The sequence below is a fragment of the Leopardus geoffroyi genome, chromosome C1, assembly GCF_018350155.1.
Source record: "Leopardus geoffroyi isolate Oge1 chromosome C1, O.geoffroyi_Oge1_pat1.0, whole genome shotgun sequence".
Taxonomy (NCBI): Eukaryota; Metazoa; Chordata; class Mammalia; order Carnivora; family Felidae; genus Leopardus; species Leopardus geoffroyi.
Window position 1 is genome coordinate 183,549,274 of NC_059328.1, and position 20,863 is coordinate 183,570,136.

Below are 20,863 nucleotides of genomic sequence, written 5' to 3' on the forward strand. Positions count from 1 at the left end.
GGCCTCAGTTCCACTAACCCAGGCCTCCCATTCCCGAGGTTACTATTGGCAGGACAAGCCTCAAATGCAGCAGGCTTACCCTGGAGAAAGACAAAACTAATTTACTTTGATCTCTTTTGGTCACTTTGGAGAAAAACTGCATGCCAACCCTAAGATACATAGTAGGGATAAGAAGGTGAGGGGGAAGGGGGGGTGGGACAACCAAGGAGATGGAGAAATAGAGAACTTTCTGCGCCTCCTAGATGAGTCAGGTTGGGGAAAGAGCGGGGGGTACATGCTAGGATAAATGGGGCTGCAAAACAAAAACTAATAGGAATTAGCTAATGTCATATGGCTAATGCTTACTTCTGAGAAATAGGCATGGGCTGCTAGTTCCAATACCTGTAATAAGCAGTTAATTGAGTTACATTAATTATAATACTTTATAAATAATAATGCCACAATTAATGCCACATTAAAAATTACATCGTTCATAAATATCCAGAAGTTCGTCTTTTGTTCCCCGCGGTTTATAGGCCTTGTGCTTAAAATGGTAGTTTAACACAATTCTGGTATTCATTAGCTTTCCAAATTTCTTAGGAAGCAGAGTAGAAAGCTTCTGCTAAGAGTTAAGAGTTAGTTCATTTAGAAAAGGAATGTTACACAGATCAGGAGAAGCTTTCAAGCCTAGAAATTAATTAAACAATATACTCATGTTCCCCAAATATCCATACTGAGAATATGAGTTTTGATCTGTTCTTTAAAAAAGAAAAAAAAAAAAAGTTTGATCTCAGAATGAACTGAAATACAAAGACCTGGGTTTTTCTTTGAGCCCCTGAGCATGCACTAATGACATGGATAGTCTCTAACTCTTCAGCGTATGCAGTTAGAAGTTTGAATGCCTATTTGAAAGCTTTTCAGTGTGTCTAAAACAGTTTAACCACCACGCTGAGGAGTCAGAGACCAGCTGCTGGCATTACATGCAAAATGGAAGGCACTGGTGGGCTACAGGTAGACTACGTATTTTACAAAGACAGACAGGACAAATTATCCTTGTTTGATTTCTCACACACACAAACTTCCAAGGGTAGAGAATTCTCACTGCCTTTTTAATGAGCTTCTATCTTTCTCATCTTCCTCTAGCTTCACAGCATAGGTAAGGTACCTGTGGTGATTGCTTACTTTTTCCACTTACCATTTTCATCTATAGCGAGTACACAGGCCCCTTTGGCCAACAACTCCTCAACTACCACCTTCAAGCCATTTCGTGCAGCCACGTGGAGGGGTCTGAAACAAGACAACACCTAACGTCACCTGTGATGCATATTTGTATGAGAATGTGTCGTTTTGGGTAGCTGAATTGCTAAAAGGAAAAAAAAATACTTAAGAATCTATAAATAGTACACGAATATTTTTATTTTAAATAATAAATAAATTTTATTTTATTTAAATAAAATTTTATTTTATTTAAAATAAAAATATTTGCCAACTAAATCTTTTTTTATTTAAAATAAAAATATTTGCCAACTAAATCTTTTATTTTATTTAAAATAAAAATATTTGCCAACTAAATCTTTTCCAGGTGCTAATGATCCAACTGTTCTTCCATGTTGGTCCAGATTTCTCTGCAGATACTACAAATACTCTGCATCTTAAACAACCCTAATAACAGTATATAGGGAGTCAGAAAAAGAACGCAAGCTCTGGCATGTTTTCTAGAAGGCTCTTTACCCCTTGCTTTCTACTCTAGCATTTGAATGACTGTTTCACACTGTCCATCAACATGATTGGTATTAATATCACTCATATATATTTATCTCAAACCTCCTTATTATTACTAGATGCACTAAACAATATTTTGTTGAATTTCGAATACCTTAAAGAATAATGTCAAACCCAGTATACTCATCTCTGCTATATACTTCTTAAGAAACTTAATGGAAAAAAAATCCTAATACTCCTTTGCTCTAAAATGCATAAGGAACTTCCTAAAATGGAAAACAAATCAGCCTTTAGATCTTCCATTCTGAGGAGTACACTGAATTGTATTAAAATGTAATTAAGCCAAATTGCTTAGAAACCCTTCAAATGTATTCGAGGAACCTGATTTATAAAACTGTCACTTTCCCGTAAGAATACATAATGGTAGTGTATTATATTATATAATTCTCTGAAGGCATATCAAAATAAAGATTCTAACTAAAAATGTCTAGCTTGGTCAGCATTTGTCAGTATGTGACTGTCAACTTCCTGAAGGAGAAGCCAGGACTATGTCTTTCACCACTGTGTTCCTCAGTGCTAGACTGGCACACAGCACACTCTTAATATCTGTTGAATTAACGACTATGAAATGAGTATGAATAAACAACTATGTCCAAATCCAACTGTAGTAGTCACACTTACGTCTGCAGTGCGTTATTTCTTGCATTAATAAGGCTCTCGTCCTGTATCTTGTCAAGTATTAACAAGGCACATTTTTCATGACCCTAATCAAGAAAAAAAAAAAAATAAGAAACACAAGACAGAAACACAGAAAAGTTCCTGCAAAATTACTTGATTTTGCTTTAAATTGAAAATGAACATTCTTTGCTTAAAAACATTTTATTAAGGCTATTTCTGAGTAATTCCTTTTTTTTCTAAAAAGCAAATGGTTAAAGGATGCTAGATTCTCAAAGATTCTGGATAAGGTCTATTAGGACTTGATTAATGGAACTCTAATCTAAATTATTAATATTTCTAAGGTAACAGCAGAATTAATGTTCAGAGAACTGAAGGAGATGCTAGTTCAGCAAGGTCAGCTGGTAAACATATAAGTCTGTCAACGTTACTTTTGAAACATATGTCAAGTCCCATCTCCTTCCTCAAGCCCTCAATGACACTCAGTGACCCATCTACTCCTGAAATTTCCATTGCATCTATTATCAGTATCACTTATCATTATGTTGTGAAGGAACTCTTTCAGGAAAGTTCATTCTTTTCTTCCTCAACTAGGGGAAGATATCTTTATATCTTATAAGAGATGGTTGATAATTTTAAAAAATTAATTGATAAGTCAGAGACACTTTCATGACTTCAGGCCTATGCCCTGTTAAGGGGTCATAGTTTCTTAAACGCTTGCTATTCAAAGTGCGTCCCACAGACAAGCAACATCAGCTTAACTTGGGAGTTAGAAATGTTGAATCTCAGGCCTCACTTCAGACCTGCATTGTTTTAAACACTTATTTATTTATTTTTTTTTGGGGGGGGGAGGGAGAGACAATGAGCTGGGGAGGGGTAGAGAGAGAGAGGGAGCCCAATGCAGGGCTTGATCTCATGAACTGTGACCTGCATTTTAACAAGATCCTATAGTGATTCATTTGCACAATAAAGGTTGAAGATCATTGTACTTCTATTCATGAAAACATTACACTTTGAAACAAACTTTATGAAACTGAGTTTTTTTGTGGTTTCCATGGGCTTCCCAGAGCATGAACTGAGAAAATGCAACCACTGAAATGAAAAACCAAGACTTCTGGTACCAATGGGTATAAACAACACCTTTAACTGTCACTATATTCAAATAAACCACCATCACCGGTGTCCATTGGCATCACATTATAATGCCTTATAAGGGAGCCCCTGAAATGTAATTTCAGAAGTGTCCCTGGAGTTTTCATTCTAATGCACTCTGATAGAGTGTAAATAGTTGTGATCTTATTAGAGGCCCATCTGGGCTTAAAAATATTCACAGCCATAGGCTTGTAAGTTCACATTTGGAATTTGTCTTAAAGGAATGAGTAAGAATTCTTTAAAAAAATATTTCTCTACAATGACAACATCTATAGTAGCACATATTTTAAAACATGCAAACGTCTAACAGTTGGGGACGGGTTGAATAAAGGATGGCACATTTCTAAGGTAGAATACCATGCATCTTCTAAAACACTATAAAAATTTGATATCTAAAAGAAAGATATTCATAAGAGATGATTCAGTAATAAAAGCAGGGTTTAAAATAGTATGATCTCCGTTTTGTAAAATTATATATATATTTATATATCATTTATCTTTTACAGAAGCAGGAATCTTGGGCTACATGCGAACATCATACTATTAAAAAAAAAAAAACCAAAAAAACTCAAACACATTCCTTGTGGTGAACTACGTATGCATCAGAAAAAAGGACAGAAGGTAGAAATGCACATGAATGCACTAATTTGCCTCCTAGGAAAGTAATTTTTGGCTGTGTTATTACAATGTTTTCAAATGGAACAAAATGAAAACAAGTGGACCTTTTTATACTTTAGAAGCCATGTAACTACAGCCCAGCCTGTGTTTCAAACCAAAATGATATAGTAATGCAACCATGGAGACAGACACAGTGGCAGCATGAAGATAGACCACACAAGAATGCAAGTGTCACATGCCATGAAAGTCATGTCCTCATCAGCCCCTGCGTGGGTCTGCCTTTTGCCTCTTCCGCTTCCATTACGCTTAGAGTTGACAACACCTTGGGGAAATGTACATCTTAATTAAGAGACATGATACACGCTTCTGAGATAGCATTCAAGTGGTATTATTATTCCTATTATTACAACACTAAGTAACACTGTTTCAAATTCATTTACATACTTTGCTACTAGCCAAATGTAAGGATGTGTTCAAGTCTTTATCCTTTACAGTCAGATCAGCCTGGGCACTGTTCACCAAGATATCTATAGAAAAAGCCAAGAGAGAATTACTCAGACTACATGCCAATTATCATCACACATTCAAATCAGTATGGTCACGTAATCATATTTAATGCTTTTAAAGAAAAAAAAGAGGAAAATTTTATTGCCACATTTGTTCCATCCAAATCCAAGGTCTACAGGCATCAAGTTTAATTCTCTGTACACAGTTTTGTTATTTCCAGGTCAAATAAATCTGTTGCTATATTTGGTCTCTAAATGTTGAGATGTTTCACTGCAGAGATGAGTTCACTTTGAAAAGGTCCACCAATAATCAAATAACAGGGGACTGAGGATGATTAGCAAGTAGAGTCAAGTGGCTTAAATAAAATGCTGGCCTTTTTTACATGCATATACCAAGAGAATAACTGATTCTCGGTTTTATGCTACTCTGGTTTTGGTTGGGCGTGGATGTGAAGCCCACCAGTCAGCACATACCCACAGCGCCTGCCTGCCCATTCTCAGCAGCCATCATCAGTGCTGTTTTCCCTGAATTGTCTGCTGCGTTCACTTCGGCACTGTGTCTCAGAAGAAGCTGCAAGCACTCCACGTGATCAGCAAATGCTGCTGCATGAAGCGGTGTCCTAATGATTTAAAACAAACAGGATGTTAGTTTCCTTTATTTATTTTTGACTTTTATTCACTTTTGAGAGAAAGTGAGAGAGAGAGAGAGAAAGAGAAGGGGCAGGGGAGGGGAGAGAGAGAGGTAGACACAGAATCCGAAGCAGACTCCAGGCTCCAAGCTGTCAGCACAGAGCCCGATGCAGGGCTCGAACCCACGAACCACGAGATCATGACCTGAGCCAAACTTGGATGCTCAACCGACTGAGCCACCCAGGTGCCCCAATTTTAGTTTCCTTTAAACTCAACACACTCTTTCTCTATATGCCTGAGAAACATGTGCACAGTGTCATCTTAGGGATTTAAACCTTCTCAGTTTACAGAGATGACAATCAGGCCCTCTCCAAGGTCCATTCAGTCACCTATGTGAATGGCACCCCCTAGATTTGGAGGGTGTAAGTGGTGGCCTTGATAATAAAATGAGCATCTTCACTGACCCTTTGATGTTGAGTTCCAGTGACTTCTTTCTTATCTTTGATAAAGATAGTTTCAAAATTAGGCCTTAATTTTATAGATAATTGGCTATTTAAATAATAAAAAAAGCCCACATTATCTACTGTGGACAGTTGATTTCTCTAGGAGTACAATTTGGTATTATTTACCAAAAATAAAAACCACTGACCTTCTAACCAAGTAAATCCATGTTTAAAACTTTATTTCCTAGATGTACTTGGTTATGTGAACACACACATATACTAGACTGCTCACTGCACCACTCTGCGAAACAGCAAAATACTGGAAACAACTTAAAGGTTCTTCACTAGAAGGCAGGCTGATTAAATGAGTATAGCGATTCAGTGAAGTAATATGCAGCTTCAAAAATAATCTGGTAAATCTACATGTTCTGGTATGAAAAGATTTCCAAGATACCCTAAAAGCAGAGCATTGCAACAGAATTCTCCCATTTGCATAAGAGCATAAGTATATATTTTTTTACATATGTTTGTGGTTATTGTGTAGAAATTACTTGGTAGAATATAAAAATGTGAAAAGATCAATTTAAGGTGATGGAAGAGGCTGGGGCTTCTGGGATAAGAGAGTAATTTCTCCTAATTACATATTCATTATATTTAATTTTTAAAAGCCATGCTTTTATATTACTTTTTGTGACTTTTATTGTTTGTTCTTTTTTTTTTTTTTTGAGAGAGAGAGAGAGAGAGAGAGAGAGTATGAGTGGGGAAGAGGGGTAGAGGAAGAGAGAAAGAGAGACAGAGAGAGAGAATCCCAAGCAGGTTCCACACTCAGCACAGAGTCTGATGTGGGGCTCAATCCCAAGACCCTGGGATCATGACCTAAGCCAAAATCAAGAATCATATGCTCAACTGACTGAGCCACCAAGGTGCCCCTATATTACTTTTCAAACTAAACAAAAAAATAAATGTTTGGCTACTTTACAACCACAAAGCAGAGACTAAGATTGATCAAGACAAGAGGCATGCCATCTCAGTATCACTTACCTGCCTTTGTCATCTCTGCAATTGACAATGCTGGAATCTATGGCCCCAAGTAGCAATGACGCACAATTCTCATGATCGTTTATTCTAAAATGAAAATAAGTTTTACATTTTAAGGTATCACTCTTTAAAAAATTACATGTTTCCTCCTACTCCATCTTCCTATGCACTATATATTTTAACAATCTGACACATTAAAAAAAATCTGATTCAAATATCTGTGGTTTATGATCTGTTCACATGATTGCAGAAGACAATTTAGATCACATGAACAAACATCATTTAACGCTTCATGAAGCAGGCAGTCTTCATTCTCAAGAGTTTGGAGAACTGCTTACTTCAGGAAGCGTTAAATAAGATGTATATCACCTAAATTGTCTTCTTTAATCAGTTTAACAGGTGACGAGGGTGGGATTCTAAGCTGACTACTAACAGCCTGCAAGAGGAAAAGACAAGCAAGGCACCTGCCTAACCCTGAGTTCACTGTCCTCTGGTTACCAAGGGCCGGGGGTGAGTCACTCTTGGATTTGAGGTCTGCTCCCTTGTCTGAAACGGTCCAGGCCAAACACACTTGATCCAAAACTTTTTAAGGGAAAAGTGTTCATTAAAGTTCCCAGAGAGGTTCTATGATTCAGAAAAGGCTCAGGGACAGTTAGGTGACAGCAGCTGTGGGACTAACAGGGACCATGAAGTAAGTCTACAGCATAAACCACTGGGAGACTTGGGGAAATAAATTAAAAGTCTGCAAAAATGCAGACTGTTTTGACCAACGACACATCAAAATCTAAGTAGGCACAAGTTGGACTATTAGAAGCCCTTAGGGCATCCACCATTATAAAGAATGCTTGTGACGAGTAATAGATCTTTTGTTAATGAGAATCTCAGAAATCAAAGCCACAAAATTGATGGGCATAGGTTGGGCACTTTAAAGCTGTTACAGTGCTCACCACATACTTCTGTGATAAGTTGGTCATGGAACAGATTAGATTCATACTAGGTCACCCAACAACTTCAAGAAAATTTCATGCAACAAGGTACACTGTAAAACACCACACAAATCCCAAACTCAATGGTACATCTCTCTCAGGTATTAATTTGGTTCCAAGAGACTCTAGGCTTAGCTAAAGAAATGAGATCCTCAAGTTTCAAAGAATTGAGCACACTGCCTTCCAGCACAGTTGCTTATTTTATGTCTAAGAACTGTGATCCCAGATGCAACGGATACCTACAAAAATGGCAAACTCCTACTAAGACAACCTAGAATTACAATGGCCATCATGGGGAATGTTCCAATTAGGTAAGATTGTTCCTTTGAGAAGAAGAGTTGAAAGCAAGGGTTCCCAAATCAACAAAGAGAATGGGATGCCTATTTTAATTGGTCTGCAGAAGCTTCCAAAAGGTTTCAAGATTCCAAGGTAGCTTCATTGAAAGATTCATTGCAAAAGGTTAATGAAAAATTAAAGACACAAGAGGTACCTAAAATAAAGACTGTAAGACTGATATGACTCCTACTACTGCCCTCTATCCTCCCTTACCTGAGTACTTACAGTCTACTAATTCACTTCTGAATTGCCTTTTCACCGTTAAGAGGCTACAAGAGCGTAAACAAGTCTTTTCAGAGTTACTGGCCCTATAGCTACAACTGCTCCAAGGCCAGAAACTTAAAACAACACCTCAGTGCACCATCATCAAAACACTGGCTCAGAAATTGGTGTCTCATTTGCAATCCACCAGGACACTGGAGAAAAGATTGTCCTAGAAGGTTTTGTGCAAATCCTCTGATACCAACTCAAATGTTCCCATATATACCCTCAAAGGAGGGCCCCTATTATATGGGCCCCCTCCAGTGTTGATAAGATGCCAAGGAATTCTCTGGTAAACTGCTATAAGTTATTCCTTTTAACAGCCAAGTCGAAATAAAATTAAAATTAATGGAAAAATCTTGCCAAATTCCGGTAGACACATACCAGAGCAATATTCTCTACTTTAAACTCCACTCACTCTGGAGCCTGCAGATGGGATCCTGGGAAAACTGGCAAGAGCGGGCAAAGAGTGAGAATTCTTACCAGATTCAGCTTTTCTGGTCTCTGTGGTGCCTGGTCAAGAGGGGAAGGTATAATTTTGTGTTTTCCCTTCCTTTCCAAATTCACTCTTATGAATTTGGTTTTGAGGTAGCCATTGATTATTGATCTTTTTCTCTTCCAGGGACTGCTATTGCCTTCTTGCTTGTCCTAAATCCTTCTTTCTTTTGGCAATCTTTAGGAGGTAGCTGTGAATCTTGGGAGAGTAGTATCTTTTGCACTATCTTTGGGGGCACCTCTTGCATTCCATGGGTTGTTCAGTATTGCCAGGGATATTTACTGTTTGCCCAGGCTGAAACTTGACAAGATATTAGAAATGCCTTTTTCTTTCTTTCTTTCTTTCTTTCTTTCTTTCTTTCTTTCTTTCTTTCTTTCTTTCTTTCTTTTCTTTTCTTTTCTCTTCCTTCCTTCCTTCCTTCCTTCCTTCCTTCCTTCCTTCCTTCTTTTTTTTTAAGTTGCTTCATGGTCAGAAGTTGGCCAAATAGGAAGTTGGTATTCAGAGCCTGATAGTAACTTTTTTTTTAGGCCTTCCACTAAGTGAAATGAAACTATGTACCTGGTGTTGGGAGTGGGGGACCAGGGGCATTCCAAAGACAAACAGCTCTAAATCTAGAACAAAGGAAGCCTTTGATTTCTATCTTAGTTGAAGGAAGATTTTCTCCTTGATATAAAAAAGCAAATTACAGATAATGTAGTTGGATGAGTGGGTCAGCCCCCTTTTGGGGGGAATTAAAACCAACCTTCCTTGCCTTACAAATTCGGTTTTTAAAGAACAGAAAAAGCTCACCTATCCTTTTTATCAATCCCCAAATATCCTCTATTCATCTCAAAAGGCTTGTAGGTATTGTAAAATCCTAGATTTAGGAAACAGAAGTCCTTCTTGGAAGAAAGAATTACTGCATTCTTTCCCTGTGCCTTTGAGATGTAAATGTTATAAAGGTCTTCTCTAGGAACTTGTTTGTAAGCCATCTGTTTGAAATGCACATTTCAGGGAAATAATTCTTGTCAGAAAAAAGAAGAAAAAAAGAAAGGCTATTTGGAAACTAGGAAATAAAAAATCCTAAGTGTTGATGAGCACTGGGTGATGTATGGAATCTCTAAATCTCTATATTGTACACCTGAAACTAATATAACACTGTATATTATCTATACTGGAATTAAAAAAAATGTTTAGGGGTGCCTAGGTGGCTGAGTCAGTTAAGTCTCAGACTCTTGATTTCAGCTCAGTTCATGATCTCACGGTTGGTGAGTTTGAGCCGTACGTACATTGGGCTCTGCACCGAGAGCACAGAGCCTACTTGGGATTCTCTCTTCCTCTCTCTCTGCCCCTACCCCACTTGTGCTCTTTCTCTCTCAAGATAAATAAATAACTTAAAAAAATTTTTTTTTAAATCTTAAGTTTTCTTCTCAAATATTAGTAAAGAGGTTTAAGCCATCTGAGCAGATAACCTTAACTAATTCCATTTGTCAAAAACAAAATTTAGATCTATGTATTTGTTTTGTTAAAAATTTTTTTTCAAATGTTTATTTATTTTTGAGAGAGAGAGAAAGAGAGTGTGTGAGTGGAAGAGTAAGTATGATGTTTCATCTCCAATTTTTGAAGAATTTTGTTACTGATTTGTAAATTGATTTCCTTGTTTCAATTTCTTTTTAAAAATTTTTTTGTGTTTATTAATTTTGAGAGAGAGGCAGAGACAGAGAGCACGAGTGAGGGAGGGGCAGAGAGAGAGGGAGACACAAAATGTGAAGCAGCTCCAGGCTCTAAGGTGTTGGCACAGAACCCCATGTGGGGCTCGACCTCAAAAACTGTGAGATCATGACCTGAGCCAGACGCTTAACCAGTTGAACCACCCACACACTCTGTTTTTTTTTTTTTTAAATAAACTAGTGAGCTTTGCATTATCATACCTGTTTAAAGGCTAAAATTTAAAAACAAAAGCTGTAAGATTTCTGTTTGTATCCATCTATATGTGTATGTATGTCTATGTATGTATGTTATGTTTTTTCTACTTCCTGATAGTATTACCAAAATTAATTTGTAAAGAGCTCTATTTAATTGGCTTAAAGAATATTAAGCATGTACAGAAGTCAAGTATATTCTCTGAAATATAGAAACTAACCTAAATGTTTTTCAGGTTTACATGATCTAGGTTATCTTTGGTAAACAAAGAATAATTTTAGGATGGTTGGTTTAATTAAAGCAGGCATGTCTTCAGAATTATCAGCATGTATAACGTAGACATAAAACTTTCATTCTACTTATGTGTACTAAAAATCAAATAAGCTCATGTCATCACTGTTACAGAATTTGTCAGCAAGAAAGGTAATTTAAGATGATTGTTAGCTGTTTACTATCTCATGAAATTTTCATGAGTGATCTAAACAATTGTTAAGCACAAGTAAATTAAATAGATGTAAGAAAAAATATAGATGTAAGTAAGATAAAAGTTTGTAAATAAACTTTTCAACAATAATTATGCTTTATGGTGTGTATACTTAAGAAAAGTTTCCAAAATGTTTTTGGTAACCTGAAGCTTTAAAGTTATACGAGATAAATTAAATGATGGATATTCATTGACTATATAGATCATTTCCAATTAACATAAAATTCTGAAACATTAATTACTGACCATAGATTTATCTACTTTTGGCTTCCTTTGACCAAGGTGCTAGAGACGTTTGGCTCTGTTTGTAAACATGTTTTGTACCACATTGAAAAATGTACTATGTGGGAGAAATATAGTTCTCAAAATTATGAAATTTATTTATAAATCTGCCAATCCACCGAATGCTAATGTAATAGACAATCCACTATTGCTTACTTCTTAATTTTCACTAGGAGTTAGGGCTCTAGAGGTTAAGAAGTTTAATCAACTAAAATTATTGAGACATAATAAGGGTGAAAGAAAACAACTGTGTCAGAAAGGTAGGTAATAAAAGTAGAATGTATTTTTTTGGATAAGGAAAGGTATGAAAGATACGGGTTTTTTGTTTATTTGATTTTTTTGATAAGCAAAAAGAGAAAGTAATTTTTTACTAAAGTAAAATGACTTTTTTTCTGGAACAAAAAAGAGAGAGGAAAATTAGTATAAAATCTGAATGGATATAAAAGTTGTAAAAGACCTGCAGAAAAGGAATCTTGGAAAAGGAATTCTATGTGTGGTCAAGCTGGCTAAGATTGGAATGGATGTATTTAAGTTTAAAAAAATGAGTTTTAGCATCAAAAGTACACTAGTGCAAAATCAGAATTTGGTTTTCTCTCTGTTAAATAAAAGAACAACGGGGTTTTTTTTGGTTTTTTTTTTTTTTTTTTTTTTTTTTTTTTTAGATTATTGGTCTGCACTCAATAAGAAATTATAAACAAAGGTGTTTTTTTTTTAACCTTTTAAGAAATCCTCCTGAAAAGCAAAAGATTTATTTCTTACCAAAATAGTTTAATGTGTTTTATGCTATCTTTATCACGTCTTTGTTTTATCTTACTTTTTTTAAAAGTTTATTTATTTGAGAGAGATAGAGAGTGTGTGTGCATGCATGCACACAAGCCCAGGGGAGGGGCAGAGAGAGAGAGGAGAGAGAATCCTAAGCAGGCTCCGTGCTGTCAGCACAGAGCCTGGTGTGAGGCTTGAACTCATGAATGATGAGATCATGACCTTAGCCAAAATCAAGAGTCAGCCACCCAGTTGTCCCCAATGGGTCTTTAATTACTTAAGAAAAAGAGCTAAGGAGTTTTTTGTTTGTTTGTTTTTTTAGCCAGTATGAAGTTTTCTGTATTTGAAAGTAAAGACTTTAAAGTCTTTAACTATCACTTTGGTTAAATGGATAACTAAATATTGTTGCACAGTGACCTATGATCCTATTTGACCAAGTGTTTTAAAATATTTTGATATTTTTGATAAACTTCTTCCATAACAAATTCTTTTTTTTAATGTTTATTGTGCTGTCAGTGCATAGCCTGATGTGGGGCTAGAACTCATGAACCATGAGATCATGATCTGAGCCAAAGTTGGATGGTCAACCAACTGAGCCATCCAGGCACCCCACCCGCAAATAAAATTCTAAATGAAGTCTTTTGACCTTGAACGAAGTTGGGTATTTTTCAAAGGTACCTGAAACATCTCAAAAGATTCTTTCTCTTTCCTTATGAAAGGATAAATATTAAACTAATCAGGCTTATTTGGTATGTTAAATTATATAGGAAGCATTGTCAGATAAGAAATGATGTTTTCAGGTTATATGGTGAACATAGATACGTTATCATAAGTGTTCCAGAAATTGTATAAAATTCCTAAAATTCTGATGCACTCTGGTATAATTTTATCTGTCCATAATTCCACTTACCATGTTAAATGTTACGTGTAACAAAAATTACCAAATTTCCTTGTCAATTCCTTGCAATTACTTGTTATCGGATCTTCCACAATAGACCTATTTAAATCCTTTGTCATTTACAGGCAGTTATTGTTTTACTCTGATGCTTTTGCAAAATGAAATTCCTGGAAAGGACCCTACGTAGTACCCTTGATCACTGACACTGCTGCCAAATTACAAGGTGTACAAATCTCATGACTGTAGAAGGCTCATCTGACATCTGGTCCTGGGACAATGCCAGAGACTTCAAAATCAAATTGACTGTGAAGATTAGTAGCTGACACTGAAGTACACCGTTTCCTCCTAAGATGTTGGATCAAGAACATTTCTCTCCATTCCTCTTTCCCCCTCTGGCCATTTTCCCTCTAATTATTATACCATGAAGGTCTTTATGATTCGTGTGTCCACTTCTCACCTTGAGCTGGCCTAGAAAGAGAATGCCATCACTCACATATGTCAGGCCACTGCAAAGGAGGGTAATCAAACTCTCAACTTACTGTAGGATTTGCTATAATACTGGTGACCCTGTGGTTCTGTCCATCAAAAACTTTCTCCTGATTTCTAATGTCTAGGTTTCTCTAGAACAAGCTTGCTGGATAACACTTCTAGGGAAGTGGAAACACGGTTATACAAGATACATTAACAGGCCGACTGGCTTAAAGAAGTATCCCCTCTTTGGGACCATTTCTTGGTTTGATTCTAGTTGGTTTGGTTCATGGGGACCCTGTCTCAGGAATGTCCTGCAAATCTTAGGAATACTTTTTTCTTATTTTTATTTTTAATTTAATTTTTTATTTTTTAAAATTTACATCCAAATTAGTTAGCATATAGTGCAACAATGATTTCAGGAGTAGATTCCTTAGTGCCCCTTACCCATTTAGCCCATCCCCCCCCACAACCCTCCAGTAACCCTCAGTTTGTTCTTCATATTTATGAGTCTCTTATGCTTTGTCCCCCTCCTTGTTTTTATATTATTTTTGTTTCCCTTCCCTTATGTTCATTTGTTTTGTCTCTTAAAGTCCTCATATGAGTGAAGTCATATGATATTTGTCTTTCTCTGACTGACTAATTTCACTTAGCATAATACCCTCCAGTTCCATCCACGTAGTTGCAAATGGCCAGATTTCATTCTTTTAGATTGCCGAGTAATACTCCGTTGTATATATATACCACGTCTTCTTTATCCATTCATCCATCAATGGCCATTTGGGCTCTTTCCATACTTTGGCTATTGTTGATAGTGCTGCTATAAACATGGGGGTGCATGTGTCCCTTCAAAACAGCACACCTGTATCTCTTGGATAAATGCCTAGTAGTGCAATTGCTGGGTCGTAGGGTAGTTCTATTTTTAGTTTTTTGAGGAACCTCCATACTGTGTTCCAGAGTGGCTGCACCAGCTTGCATTCCCAAGGAATACTTTTACTATTAATAATTATCTTCCTGGTCTATTGCTCCTGGTATGTTGTTCTCTCAAGGTTTTTAGGTGCGTGTGTGCAACCATAAGCTAACAAATAGTCTCCCTCCAACTAGAATGTAAGCCTGACATCATCTCCTCCTGTGAAATATATACTGACACCCAAAGAGACAATGGTAACTGAGAATAGCTTTCAACATCACCTTTGCTCAAACCTCTTGGTTGGCCAGAGGTTGATCAAAGGGAGGAGGAAGAACTGTCAAATTGATCTCACATTAATCTTTCCTTAGTAGATGAGGCACCACTGGTCCTGGGAAACAACATCAGCAAAACAAAACTTTTACATTTCATGTTCTTATACATGTTCCATCTTCCCAGAGATAAGACCATCTAGTTAACCAATTAATAATCACCAAGGTATATGGGTGATTGCTCCATTCCTATGATACCTCAGATTTGTAACCCTAGGTAATCAGGTTTTTTTTTTTTAAATGTTTATTTATTTTTGAGAGTGGGGTGGGGGGGAGCATGAATGGGGGAGGGGCAGAGAGACAGAGAGACAGAGGATCACTGTGCTGATAGCAGTGAGCCCTATGTGGAGCTCGAACCCACAAACCGTGAGATCACAACCTGAGCCAAAGTTGGACGCTCAACTGACTGAGCCACCCAGGTGCCCCACTAATCAGGCATTTTTATTCCTTCTCTTCCTTGTTCCCGATTTTTTATTCTGTAAAAGCTTCCTGTTTTCCGCCCCATTTTGCAGTTCTCTGAACTCTTCAAAGTGCAGACAATCTGCTTCATGAAGTGCAAAATAAAGATTGTTTGTGTCACTTCAAATGTCTTCTTTAATCATTTTAACCATTTGAATGGCACACGTTCTGTATTCCCAGCATGTCTTCAGAACCCCTACATCCAGGAAGGTGTTTACTGCATACCACTTATACAAGGCATCATGTTAGGTTTTGGGGGGATACCAAAGTGACAAAGAAATGCTTCCTTCAAATTTAAAATCACTCCTACTCTTTATTCCTTACCCTTTCTTTACGGAGCCATTTTATGCCTCCAATATCTTTCAATCAAATGACCCAGCTGCATGTGAAGCACACAGAAATGCATAGACAAAGCACTCCCAAGTCTTGGGTCCCTAGGCTGACCATCATTGCCCAGGTGAATATGAACCCCTGGGTAAACACAGGCCCCAGGTGACCATGTTCCTCCAGGCTGACTGTGGAAGTTGGACTTACAGTCACTGTATTCTCTAAACATTCATACTATGACATGGCAGAAAAAATTACATTCATCAAAAAAGAATTTACAACCTATGAAGAATGGAGAATTACAATATATAAAAAGTCTTCCTGCTATAAAATGTCTTTCCAATCATCCATAGGTACATTGTTTCTAACCCCAACTTATTTTTAGAGTTTGGTACATCTCAAGAGCTCTTCACCTGGTGTGTAACGTGCCTGTTAGCAGTCACCCGTTACCCTTCAGGTAGTTTCCCTCTGGTGATATGTGAGCCTCCTGGAAACCTGGGCACTCTACAAAAAGCTCCTGGAAAATCATTAACACTAGGGACCACACTTTGCTATCAGACCTATTTGCCATTAGCAGCAAAATGGAATATATTGGTCTTATCTCTAGTCTAAAAGCCCATCTCTTCCCTAAAAGGCAATTTCTTTGCATGTAGTTAAAAGGATTAAAGGAACACCATTAACTTCCAGCATTTCTACTTACATTGCACAGTGCAGTGGAGTAAAGGGATTACCGATAAATGTTCGAAAACATTTTTGCTCCAAAAGTACCTCTATACAGTTTTCATTACCTGCAAGGAATCAAAAGAATTTAGGGAGTTTCCCAGAAAGAAATTTTGTTCAACGCAATCTATTTTCTTTTTCATTAAGTATTGAATTCGACTGAATTCTCCTGAATTGGCTGCATGTTCATTCTCCATGGAATAAAATTCACAAAATGCCAAAATGTTATGAACTATGCTCACAGGTGTTCTGAGACATAATGAAACAGTGAAGGCCATATGTTCTGGTGGAGAGAAAGAGATAAAGAAGAGACCTCATTTGCAAGCGGAATAGATTCTATATCATCCTCAGCTCTTGCCAGATGCTTGACATAGATATGCCTGTTTGACCATATTTACCATAGGAAATTCTCCTTTCACCCTCACGAATAGGTTCACTTAAAATTATGCAATCTAATTCAGGGAAAGAAGATGTGATTGATAGCATTTAGTATTTGAGATAATGCAGGTGAAAAAGGGCTTTGACTATAAAATACTACACATGTGTTTAATACAGCACCAAAGATCAGTTCCCAGCAAATAGTATGTACCCAATAAGTATTTTTTTTAATAAGTAGAGGAATGAATATGAGGAATTATTTTCAGCAAAATGACAAGTAGTTTCTTTCTTTTTTTTTTTTTAATTTTTTTTTCAACGTTTATTTATTTTTGGGACAGAGAGAGACAGAGCATGAACGGGGAAGGGGCAGAGAGAGAGGGAGACACAGAATCAGAAACAGGCTCCAGGCTCTGAGCCATCAGCCCAGAGCCCGACGCGGGGCTCGAACTCACGGACCGCGAGATCGTGACCTGGCTGAAGTCGGACGCTTAACTGACTGCGCCACCCAGGCGCCCCGACAAGTAGTTTCTAAATCAACTGAATTTGAGTTGAGTAAGGCCCTAGTTCTGTCAGCTTACTTCTTACCTGACTTAGGCAACTCACTCGGGATTTGTGAGCCTCAGTTTCCCATATATAAAATATCAGACTAGTAATGCCCGTCCTACCTAGGTCACAGGATGATGGAGTTTTCAGCTGATAAAGGACCTCTATGTGTTTTGTGAGACGAGGTACAATTGTTGAAGGCAAAGTTATTTGGCTTTGGAATATAGATTGTTCTCCTGAACCTCTTCTTGGTTAAATTTAGTGCTAAATTAAGAGTTCTTTTATGGTCCACCTCAGAATTATGTAGATGTGTCTAATTTTAAGTGTTAAAATGCAAGCCAAACCTTTGCTGTACTTCTAGAGAGAAAAGGTGAAACAGTTTTTAGGATGAAGAAGCACATGAAGTGATGAATATAAAATCGCCTAACTTTATTCAAGTTATACTGTTTAGCTTTCCAACTATATCCAACCCTCACTCAAACCACCCTAGATACTGTGTTGGGAAGAGGGGCTTCCCTCTATTAGTATGACTCCCCCCAAAGGACCTAGCTTCATGCAGCATCTACATCTACCATTCCTTGAAGACTATGTGAATCCCAATTTCAGATCTGTGTGGGGAGGACTGAGGACCCCTGTACAACTTTCAATATTCTAAGTGCTCAGTGGAGGGGATTCTAGGAAAATGAGACCTTGAACCTCAGATTTGAAAGGCTGCACTGGCAAGGTGATTGCTCAGGAGAGGGTCTCCCCCTTCCCTCCTTGCACCTGGATGGGCCCAAGAACAGAGGCACCTGCCATTCCCACACTATCCCACTCCAGTCTAAATTATGCGGTCTATAATCAGCACTCTTATGTCTTCCCCCTTCCTGTAGGTTTTCCAGTGCCAGAGAGATCTCACAGCTTGATTCAGATGGGGGTAGGGAGCTCTCATGCATTAGTAGAGAGACAAAAATCACAATCCACCAATGGCAGGGAAGGAGCAAAATCAAGTCGAACAAGCAGCAAAATGTGGCTCTCACCAAAGTCGGAACCACTGAAAAAAGGAGGACTCTAATGAAACCATAATGAAAGGTCTTACGTTGATATATCAGGGCACCCAAAAACCTTTCTGGACCTAATAATCATAGTTTTTGAGTGAAAAATTTAATAGAAGAATTAAAAATGGAAAAATAAAATTATAGGAGTTGAGTAAGAAACACATGGGGAAATATCCACATACACTTAGGGGTGAAAGACCTGCTTAAGCAAGACTGGAAACTTAGATGCAATAAAAGAAAAAAAAAATTTGATAGATTCAACCATTTAAAGTTCAAAATCTCTGCATCAAAAAGATATCATAAACAAGGAACAAAGACAAATGCAACACACATAACAAATGGAGAATTCATATTTCTAACACAAGGTACTTCTGCAAACACTATGAGAAATGATAAACAACTCAGTAGGGAAAAATGAGCAACAGATGAAAAAGGTAATGTCCAGAAGAGGACACTTTCCTCGTCTGGAAAAGGAAATACAAATACATAAATAAATACACTATCAGAGAAACACAAATTGAAAAATATCTGTTTCTTGCCCTTCAAACTGACAAAAATTAAAAAAAAAGACATACTATCTTGGGCTGGCAGAGGCTTAAGAAGATAGTAAGTTTTATATACACGTTTGATGGAGTAATAAATCTTTATACTCTTTTTGCCAAGTCATATGGTATCATTTACTAAAATTAAAAAATTTTAGGGCATGTATGCCCTCTTATCAACAATTTCACTTTTGGGGACATCTGACAGAACTCGAGTTACCATTAATATGAACATACACACTGCAGCATTGTTTGTAATAGGAAAAAACCTGAAAACAATTTGAATGGTCGTCAACAAGGATATGGTATGAATAAATAATAGATTCTGGTATACACACTCACACATGCCTGTATCTATCCAGCTATGTGCTACAAAATATACAACTATTAAAAAGATCAATGTATAGTGATACATATTGACTTGTCAGAGTATCTGCAATGGAAAGTTAAGTAAATAGTGACAAAAAAGTTATATAATATTTGCTCTATGATTCTAGTTTTTAAAAATAGGTGCGTATATAATTTATTTATTTATTATTCTCAAGGGAAAATTATGAAATATATATACACCAAATTACATCAGAAAGTAAATTTGGAAATGGAGACAATTTTACTTTAGGCACTTCAGTATTTTTGATATGTTACAGTTAGTATGCATTTTCCTTTTTTACTCAAATAAGTGAAATAAAATTTTAAAAATCTCCCAAATAACAAGTGCTACTAAATAAATAGGGGATATAAGACATAAAAAGAAATGCCAAAAAAATAAATCACGCATCTACTAGTGGTCAATTGTGACAGATAATTACATCATATTTTTTTGTTTGCTTTTTTAGCTTTATTATTTTAATTCCTTGTAGGATCTCTGGTTATCTCATGTAAACCAGAAACCCTGATTAAAACTAGTTCTTTGAGTTCATCCAAAGCTCTGAATAGGAGTTACATGTTAGAGGTTAACAAAAAGGAGGAAAGTGGAGGTGCCTGGGTGGCTCAGTTGGTTAAACATCCGACTTCGGCTCAGGGCACGATCTCACAGTTCGTGAGTTCAAGTCCTGCATTGGTCTCTGGGCTGACAGCTTGGAGCCTGGAGCCTGCTTCAGATTCTGTGTCTCCCTCTCTGTCTAACCCTCACCACGTGTGCTCTCTCTCTTTCTCAAAAATAAATAATAAACATGAAGAAAAAATTTTTTAATTAAAAAAAAAGAGGAAAGTGAATTTTTACTGCATTAGGGCATCATGGTAGTCATGAAGGGGGAAAAGGGTATCTTAGATATAGAAAGATTGGAAACCATGGTTTACAATGTTACACTATGTTCTCACTTCCACTGAGACCACAGTGGTACCGGGCAGGCAGGAAGTCTACTGGAAACAGTCCAACGACAATCAACTCACCATTGTAACAAGCCCAGTGCAGTGGCGTGTAGCCTTGGTTATCTTTGAAAGAACAGTCCTCCTCGGAAAGTGCCATCTGGAGCAGCTCGCTCAGCCATGTGGCATGGCCACGAGCCGCCGCGTAGTGCAGGGGTGTCCTCCCTCTGGAATCTTTACAGAGAATCGACACTTCTTGTTCCAGCAGCATTTGCACACATTCCTCGTGGCCTGTCATAATCTGAGGCATTGCAATTAAAAACACAAAACACATCTCAGAAGGGCAGAGATGCAGGAAGCAAAGCAGGGCTAGGTGAGGCTAGGCTCAGAGTAAGTGGACAGACACTTGGGCCTTAAGGCAAGCAGACTCTGCCCTACTGCGGGGGCAAGAGGCAGCACAACCCCAGCAAGATTCCTAACGGAGAAGTCTGTGAACACCAGCGCTTCAGAAACATCTCTTGACTCTCCAAACATAAACTTGAAAGGTAGCGTGATATAGTGGAAAATACCAGCTTCAGATTCAGGAAGGTGCAAGTTAAATCCTGGCTCCCACTTATGACACTTGGACAAATCAATCTGCCTTTCTGTGCCTCACTTTACCCGCCTATAAGC

General features: G+C 37.4%; 1 protein-coding gene across 11 annotated transcripts in view; it reads right to left on the reverse strand.

Annotated features, from left to right (window-relative positions):
* ANKRD44 (ankyrin repeat domain 44) overlaps positions 1-20,863 on the reverse strand; it is a 343,429-nt gene that overhangs the window by 21,058 nt on the left and 301,508 nt on the right. For 7 of the 11 annotated variants that reach the window (XM_045480606.1, XM_045480614.1, XM_045480610.1 and 4 more), the window contains exons 21-27: positions 20,276-20,492; positions 16,364-16,451; positions 6,767-6,850; positions 5,127-5,272; positions 4,591-4,673; positions 2,383-2,465; positions 1,175-1,266 (exon numbers count right to left, since the gene is read on the reverse strand). In XM_045480606.1, coding sequence (XP_045336562.1) covers positions 1,175-1,266; positions 2,383-2,465; positions 4,591-4,673; positions 5,127-5,272; positions 6,767-6,850; positions 16,364-16,451; positions 20,276-20,492 — 793 coding nt within the window. Of the gene's footprint in view, positions 1-345; positions 382-1,174; positions 1,267-2,382; positions 2,466-4,590; positions 4,674-5,126; positions 5,273-6,766; positions 6,851-16,363; positions 16,452-20,275; positions 20,493-20,863 lie in introns of all 11 variants that reach the window. The other 4 variants (XM_045480609.1, XM_045480605.1, XM_045480611.1 and 1 more) reach the window with 1 other exon arrangement.